Source organism: Hippopotamus amphibius, chromosome 11 (genome assembly GCF_030028045.1).
Source record: "Hippopotamus amphibius kiboko isolate mHipAmp2 chromosome 11, mHipAmp2.hap2, whole genome shotgun sequence".
Classification (NCBI taxonomy): domain Eukaryota; kingdom Metazoa; phylum Chordata; class Mammalia; order Artiodactyla; family Hippopotamidae; genus Hippopotamus; species Hippopotamus amphibius.
In genome coordinates this window covers 875,280-883,312 of record NC_080196.1, presented here as the reverse complement: position 1 = coordinate 883,312, position 8,033 = coordinate 875,280, and the positions used below count along the sequence as shown (strand labels likewise).

At 67.2% G+C, this 8,033-nt stretch overlaps 1 protein-coding gene across 1 annotated transcript; it reads right to left on the bottom strand.

The window, feature by feature from the left end:
* Positions 1 to 1,020: 1,020 nt before the first annotated feature.
* Positions 1,021 to 5,971, bottom strand: FOXF2 (forkhead box F2). Its single transcript, XM_057699634.1, has 2 exons — positions 4,828 to 5,971; positions 1,021 to 1,861 (listed from the first exon to the last, which is right to left on the bottom strand). The coding sequence occupies exons 1-2, from the start codon at positions 5,969 to 5,971 to the stop codon at positions 1,695 to 1,697; spliced, it is 1,311 nt and encodes a 436-aa protein (XP_057555617.1). The 3' UTR covers positions 1,021 to 1,694.
* Between the last annotated feature and the right edge of the window lie 2,062 nt (positions 5,972 to 8,033).

Here is an 8,033-nt window from a genome sequence, read left to right as displayed (position 1 = left end):
AACAAGATGTTTTACTGAACCTGTCTTTGGACTGAAAGTCCCTCAGAATACAAAACGCCCGTGTGGGACACGTCCACTCCGGGGTATTGGGTGCCTTGTGACTGATGGGAGACGGAGCTTGAGGGAACGAGAGTCACAGGTGAGTTCTCCAACGCAAAGCAAGACCTGAAGGACCTCCGTGTCACACGCAGATCCGCAGTCCCAGCGCTGCTGGGAGTCTGCAGGGCGGGTCAGACAGGCGGGGCCAGGCCAGGGCCACGTCCTCTGCCCCTCTGCCGGCTTCCTCTCCTCTTCATTCCAGAGCTTCAGCAGCTCTGCCTGTAGCATCCGGGCTTGGGAAGCCTCAGGAAGCAAAGCGGGAAAGGAAAGGGCTCAGAGGGCATCCCGAGTGACAGGAGGGAGCACAGCAGACAAGTGCGGGCCGCCCTGTGCCCTGGCCCAGAGCGGGGGACAGACAACGGCCCGCACCCTCCACCGCCTCCCCCCTCCTGACAAGGGGATCTGACGGCCACCCGAGGAGCTGGGGCCTGTGCGCTGGAGCCCGGCCCGGCCGAGGACAGCCCCGGCTGACTGACGCTCTCCCCACCCTGGTAGGGAAAGGAAAGAGCAAAGGGCAGAGCTTGTGTGCACAGGGAAGACAACGGGGTGGGGGGGGGGGCACAAAACCTGGTCTCCTCCAGCCTTTACCTGGCCTGCTTCTCTTTGAAGCTCCTTCACCTGCTGGTTTCTGTTTAGCCAGAAGCAGCGAGGGTGAAGGAAAGAAATAACAGAAAGCGTTTCTTCTTCCCTTTCTCTCCTGAGAAGACCCACAAGCAGAACCTGGCCTGTGTGACTCGAGGCTCAGACCCCACACCACGTCAATTACACAGCTTAGAAAAAAACCCGCCCAGTGTCGAGTTGCAATGCCGGCCGGCGAGGAGGAGACCGGGTGATCTAGCGCCGGTGCAGGAAGGAGGTCCCCCAGCAACTATCTGTTATATACATTTTATTGAAAAAATTTTACATCAAAATAGTTTGGCAAACTGTAAAAGTATACGTAAGTGCAAATATATCCTCCTTTTAAAATACAAGCAAAGTGTGAGTATACACGAAGATCATAAAAATATTTTTAAACTATGGTGGTAGAAAACAACCTTGTAAAAAACGTTGTATTGTCACAATACTGAAGGCCACTTTTTTAAACGAGACACGTTGTTGCTAAATACGTTCTTGATAATGTTCTTTGGCACCTGTTTCCAAAGGTAGCCTTTGGCAAAACACAATTTTCCCACTGAGCCAGGCAACAAGGCCAGGCTTTCCTGAAATCCTGTGCCCGGCACTGCCTTTCAGAAATGCACATACATTTTCCACGGACAAAGAAAATCACACACAGCCCGTCTGCGTGTTTCAGACCCTGATTACTGAAGGCAATGAAGATCCCAGAGTTCCATGTTTATGTTTTCCGGGTGGTAAATTTCCACCATCTCCGCTAAGAAGTGGAGTTTTCCCCTCGCCGGGAGCCTGCACAGATTTGGGGCATGACCTTGGGGTTGTCCTTCTACCAGTGGCAGACCAACATCAGCACAGGGCGCTCGCCTGGCCTGGGGACTCTGGCCACGTGACTGGTGTGCTACTTACAGCCAGGGCTGCTCTGTGAGTCCACCTCAGCCGCTGCTCGGAGGCAGAGAGGGCCTGGCCCGGCGCCCTCCCTCCGCTCACATGACGCAGGGCTTAATGTCCTGGCAGACGCTCTGGTGGTGGTGGTGGTGGTAGTAGGGGCCGCTGGCAGAGGGGTGGAAGGAGGAAATGCCGTTAAAGTTGAGGACGAAGTCTTTCCTGTCGCACACCGGGGTGGCGTGGTGTTGGTATCGCGGGAGCCCCACTGCAGGGAGAGAGAAAAGGAGACTTTTCAGAAACGTCTGTTCCTCTGAGGACGGGGCATGTGACGTTTGAGAATTTCATTTAACGTATGTCTTATTTTGACTCCAAGGAAGTTGGTCTTTTTAATTGCTGTAAACCCCCCATAAGTTTCTCAAAACTGTAGGCCACGGGAGGACTCTGGAATCCTGGTGTGGTGGTGTTTGCTTTCGTCGGGCCCACAAACGTGCAGCACCGTCCCCGCTGAGCCAGGCTCTCCGTTCCTGCTACTCCTGGAGGCCGTGCGAGGCTCTAGCGGCCACTGGCCCCAGGCCGGGCCCTGTCCCTGCCCGCAGGGTCCCAGCCGGTGCTGCCTCGGCCCAGCTCCTGCCCCAGAAACACCACTATTGTCCTCGCCTCTGGTTCCGAGCCCCCCCCCGCCCCGCCCCACTTATTTTCCAACCAGCTGGCAGGCCCTGGGGGGGGGGGGGGACAGAAAACAATCCCACGGCCAGAGAAGGGCCAGGAAAGAACGCGCGCGGCTCCGGGGGTCGCACATCCCTCAAGGGAAGCGGGGCCCAGGGAGCAGGGTCTGCCTTCGGGTGAGAGCTCGGCTGCGCCCCTCCGCCGCGCGGGAAGCCCCTGGGAGAGCCCGGCCAGTCCACAGCCTCTCCCCGGCCTGAGCCCGGCCTCGCGCGCCGGCTTTTGCTTTTGCTTTCCGGCGCCTTCGCCCGGGGCGCACTTGGCTGGGCTTCTGGCGCGCGGGACCCTGCGCTTCTCCGGCCCAGGCCTCTCTCCTCTCTCGGGGCTGGGCTGCGCTGGGCCCGCTCCCCCGAGGCCTTTCTAGTCTCCCGGCGCTGCGGGCACCGCCTGTCCACGCGGGTGCTGGGCCGGGTTGTTCTCGCCTCGCGAAGACGCTACCCTGCGGCCCGCGGCGCCTCGCCCAGCCGCATCCAGCGCTCGCTGAGCCACTCGACGGCCCCGCGGCCCAGGGCTGGGCCCGAGATTAGCGCCCTGAAACACCGACTGTGGCCAGACCCGCGCCCCAACGTGAGCCGTCGCTGCCGCGCAGGTGCGCTCGCCCCGCGTGAAAGCAGCTCGCGGTGCCGGTTCCCGCATCTGCAGCCGGCGGGCCGGGCGCCGGCGCTTCCAAGCGGCCGAAGGATCTAAGAGCCCGGCGCCTTCTTGAAAGGAGGCAGAGAGGCCGCGGGGCCTCCCAGAGCGCACGGGCCTGGGCCGCCGGGGGGTCGTGCTGGGAGCGTGTGCTCGGGCACCTCCTCGGCCTCCCCGCTCCTCGCGGGGCTCTGGGCTCTCGGGGGCCTGGCCCGGCCTGGGAGACGCCAGCTAGGCCCGCGGGGAAGAGCGTTCGAGCGGGGAGGGAGCCAGAGCCCGCGGGGGGTGCCGGGGGGAAGCAGGGTGTCCCGGCCGGGCCACGGCCTCCTGGGGCTCCAGACTCGGCCGGAGGGCGCGCGAGCGCCCCGGGAGGCCGGCCAGGCGGCGTCCCTTCTCCCCGAGACAGCCGTGCCCCCGGCCCCCGCGCTTCTCGGGCCTGTGCGTGCGCCCGGTGTGTGGGCTGCGGGCGAGGGCGGCCTCACACCAGGGTCATCAGGCTCCTTCTGCGCGATTCTGAATGTTTAGGGAAGTGTTGCACGGCAGCCGCGGGGCCTCGGCGTCCGGGTTGCGGCCGAGCGCGGCGCCGGAGGGCGGCCGGCAGCGCCCGGAGGGGAGCGGGTGGGCGGGCGGGCGCAGAGCGCGCCGCCGGGCTCGGCGGTGATTGACAGCCAGTCCGAGGGGGATTAAAAAAGTAAGAGAGGAGGGTCGTCTGTGTCGGTTACTTGTTGAAATTCCCATAAAATTGAACAAGACTCCGCTCTCAGTGGGTTAAGTCAGGCTAAAATCCTCTCCGGTGTGGTCCTGCCCAGACTGTCTTTGTTTAGTTAACCTCTGAGACCCGCATTTAAAAGGCCTATTTGGGAAATTTCACCGTCCAGGGAACCAACATCTTTTGCCCATTTCTGGGCTTCCTTTCTCCCTGGCGCTCTGGTCCCCACCGATGCACGAACATATAACGCAGGCGGCGGCGTCCTGCGAACCCTTTTCTAACTGGGGCGGCCGAGTGTCAGCTAGAGCCCCCCTTGCCCGGCAGACCAGCCCGCCCCAGGGGGTTGACAGAAGGGCTTATCTGCACGGCCCCCATAAACCGGGCTAAATATTCAAATGCCCTCCTCCACCCCCATCTGTGCCCTCCCACCTTTCACCGCCTCGGGCAAGTCAATAAATTTTCATAATCTGCGACCAACAGAATTTACACCAGCAACACGACGAGAGGCGCCCAAAGGGCAGGCGTCTCTCTGCAGAGCGAGGCCGCGGGCCCTGGGTCCTGCTGGCCTAGGCCAGGCCCGTGTGTCCCCAGCTTGGGTCCACTGTGGGGGACGCAGGGGACTCCTCAACCGCCCGGCGCCCCTCCTCCCTGAGGGTGTGCCTCCCGTGCAGGGTCCCGGGACCCCTCTGCGCTCCTGGCGCCCCTTCCTCCTTTTCCTCCTCTCCACACTCGCCCAAGTGGAGCCCCTCCCCACGCACACCTCGGGTCAGAGCATCTCCCTTCCCAGTTACTCTCCGGTGAAAGCACAGCAAAACCAAACAAACAGACAAACAAAGAAAAAAAGACAAAAGAAAGCAACCACAGCGCCTTGGCCAAGGTCCTCGGAGGCCACAAGCCTTCTCCCTAAGCTAAGTCAGGCCTGAGATTTGAGCCCTGCAGTCCACGGGGACACCCAGGGAGCTCCAGAACGCAGGCAGACGACTCCATCCTCCTAGGGGTGAAAATTCTGGAGGCCCGGCAGGGACCAAGGCTGTGGGGGAAGGCCCTGTGACCCCGATCCTACATTTCCCGCAGCCCCACACACAGGGTCTCGGCTTCCCCAGGGCCGCGGCCACCCGGAGCGGGGAGGCCTAGAGGCGATGCCCGGCGGGCCGGCCAGGCCCCGTTACCTGGGAGGTCCTCGCGGGCGTTCTGGTGCAGGTAGCTCTGCTCCAGCGAGTAGGAGGACATGCTGGTGTGCAGGCCGGCGGGGGCCGCGGGGTTGCTGCCCGCCGTCAGCGCGGGCGGCTGCTTGAGGTAAGGCGAGGCGCCGGGGGAGCTCCAGTGCGCCGCGGGGCTGGTGTAGGGCGAGTGGCACTCGATGGCGCTCGCCACGGCCGGGGACGAGGGCACGGGGCTGCTGCTGCTCTCCGGGCCGTAGTCCCCGCCGCCGCCGCCTCCCCCGGCGGCGCCGACGCCCCCGGGCCCGGCGGGCACCGGGCAGCTGGCCATGTAAGTGGAGCCCGGGTTGGGCGACATGTGCGGGACGTGGTGGTGGTGGTGGTGGTGCGGGTGCGCGTGGCCCGGGGCGCCGGCGCCCGCGTCGTAGCCCGCGGGCATCATGTCGAGGCCGCCGTAGCCGCCCTGCGCGTGGCAGCCGAGCGGCGCCGACGGGGGCGCCTGGAAGTCGAAGCCCTGCGGCAGCAGCGAGGCCCCGAAGCCCAGGCCGCTCACCACGCGGTGGTACATAGGCTTGAGCGCCTGGCACTTCCGCCTGAAGCCGCGCGGCCGGCGGCGGAACGAGCCCTCCTCGAACATGAACTCGCTGGCCGGGTCGATGGTCCAGTAGTGGCCCTTGCCCGGCCGCCCGAGGCCCTTGGGCAGCTTGATGAAGCACTCGTTGAGGGAGAGGTTGTGGCGCACCGAGTTCTTCCAGCCCTGGTAGGCGCCGCGGAAGAAGGGGAAGCGCGCCTGCAGGAACTGGTAGATCTCGCTGAGCGTCAGGCGCTTGGCCGGCGAGCTCTGGATGGCCATGACGATGAGCGCGATGTACGAGTAGGGCGGCTTCTCCGGCCGCCGCAGCCCCGAGCTCGCTTTCTTGGCGCCCCCGCCGCCCGCGCCCGCGCCCTTGCAGGCGCTCGGGGCCGCGCCGGCCGCGCCGGAGGAGGAGGAGGCGGCAGACGACGACGACGACGACGACGACGACGAGGCGGCCTCCAGGGCGGCGGCGGCGGCGGCGGGCGGCGGGCTCATCAGGGCGGCCTGGAGCGCGCCGGGGCCGGGGCTGCGCGCGCGACGGAGCGGGGCCGGCGGCGGGCCGCCCGCGGAGCTCATGGGGGGCCCGGGCGGCGGGGGCGGCGGGCCCGGGGGCGCGGGAGCGCGGTCGGCCCAGAGGCCCGGCGGGCGCCCTAGCCCGCCGCCCGGGCTGCAGCCGCGGCCGCTCCGGGCCAGCGCTTCGCCGTCGCCTCCCTCAGCTCCGCCGGGGCTTCTGGCGGCGGCCGCGGGCCGGAGGCGGCGCCCGGCGCATCCCTCCCCGGGCCTCGGGCCCGGCCTGCGCGGCGGCGGAGCCGGGGCGGCCGGGCGGCTGCGCGCGCGCGAGCGGGGACCGCGGCCGGGACCCCGGGGACGAGCCCGACGTCTCCCCTCCGGAGCGCGGCTCGCTCTGTCTCTGGGACTTCCTCCCGCCCGCGCCCTCCCCCGCCGCCCTCCCCCTCCCCCTCCCCCGCCCCGCCGCCGCCGCCCCGGGGAGGGCGCGCTGGGCCCGCGCTCTCTCCTCCCCCCGGCCGGCCGCCCGCTCCCGCGCTCCTCCGTCCCTCCGCTCTGCGCGGGCCCCCTCGGCCTTTTAACTCCTCCCTCGGCCGCTCGCCCTCTCCCCCACCCAGCCCCGCTCAACCCGAGGGACCGCCGCCGACTCACAGGGTGCCGGGCAGAGGCGCCCCCGCCCCCCGCCCCTGAAAACTCGACCACCTAGACTTTAGGAAAGCTCCCCTCTCTGAGAGCCGGACAGCACCCCTGCCCCCCACCCCAAAGCCCGCCCCTTCCCTCCCCCTCTCTCCGCCTCCCTCTCCTCTGCTCTCCTCTCCCCTCCCCTCCCCTCCCCTCCCCTCCCGTCCTCCCCCTCCTCCCCCTCCTCCTCCTCTCCGCCGGTCCGCGGTCCTGGCCGGCCGAGTGGTGCTGCCGCCGGTGCCGCCGCCCGACCTCCTTGGCCGCTGACCCCGCGCCCGGCCCGCCAGCATCTGTCAGCCTCACGTAGACGCCGCGGCCTCCGCCACACGCCGGGCGCCCGACGCCCAAAGGTAACGCGCGGGTCCCGCCTCGCGCCGGGCCTGCAGGTCCCCCCGCGGTGAGCCGGGCCGAGGCCGGGCTCCGCAAAGGCTCTCCTTCCCGGACACTGGAATCGGGGTCGAGCAGGACTCCCGTCCGCATTCGTTTTGCCCTCCTTTCCGTTTGCCGCTGGATGTTTTGCACAAAATGCAGAAAGAAGGGCGCGCCGCGTGGCAGCAGCGAGATGGCTGTATTGATACGCGTCCCGAAGGGGCGTGCGGCTGTCCCTGGACTCACACCCCCAGTCCCCATGCCGCCCCCCCGAGCCTGCGAGCCCTCTCCGAGCCGCCCTCCGCGGGACACACGCCACCCAGGGCGGCTCTGTCCTCTCCCGCCGAGTAGGAGGCCGGCTGGGAGAGAGGACGTGGCCTCGGGGGGAATCATTCCCAATGAGAGCGGACAGGTAGTTACTGGATTACACGTGCAGGGGAGCCTCGTCTGACCTGGGCCGGGGCTGGCAGTGGGAGGAGAAGGGGAGGCCTGGGAGCCGGGGGGGGGGGGGGGGGGGGGCCACACGGGGCTGGTGGGGGAAGCCGGAGGGGAGGTGCTGCAGACCGAGGACCACAGGGGAGGCCGGGCTGGGCGCACCTCTGCGGCTGCTCAGAGAGACCTGGGTGCCCGCGCACGTGTCAGGCAGGCTGGGGGGGGGGGGTGTGGGACGGGGGGAAAGGGAGACTGCACGCCCGGGGGGCCTCTGGAGAAGGTGGCAGCCAGAGGGCCCCCACCCAGCAGGCCCGAGGCAGGCCCTGAGGGTGCACCAGCTCTCTGTGCCCCGAGAGAGCACCGGAGCTGCTCCTGGCCGAGTGCGCCTGTGGGGCTGGAGAGGGAGGAGGGGGAGGCTGGGGGCTGGGCTGGGCTGGCCCCAGACAGTGACCTGAAGTTGAGTGGAAGCAGGCTTTTTCCATCAAACCCTGCCTGGATACCACACACGGAGACCGAGTGTCAGTTTACTGCCCGGAGCCCGGCTCCTTCTCCCTGAGCTCCACTGTAATTAGACAAAGAAAACCCAAATTAGCTGAACAGGCGTCGACAGCTTCCTCCAGGGCACCCCTGGTACCTACATGGGAATGTG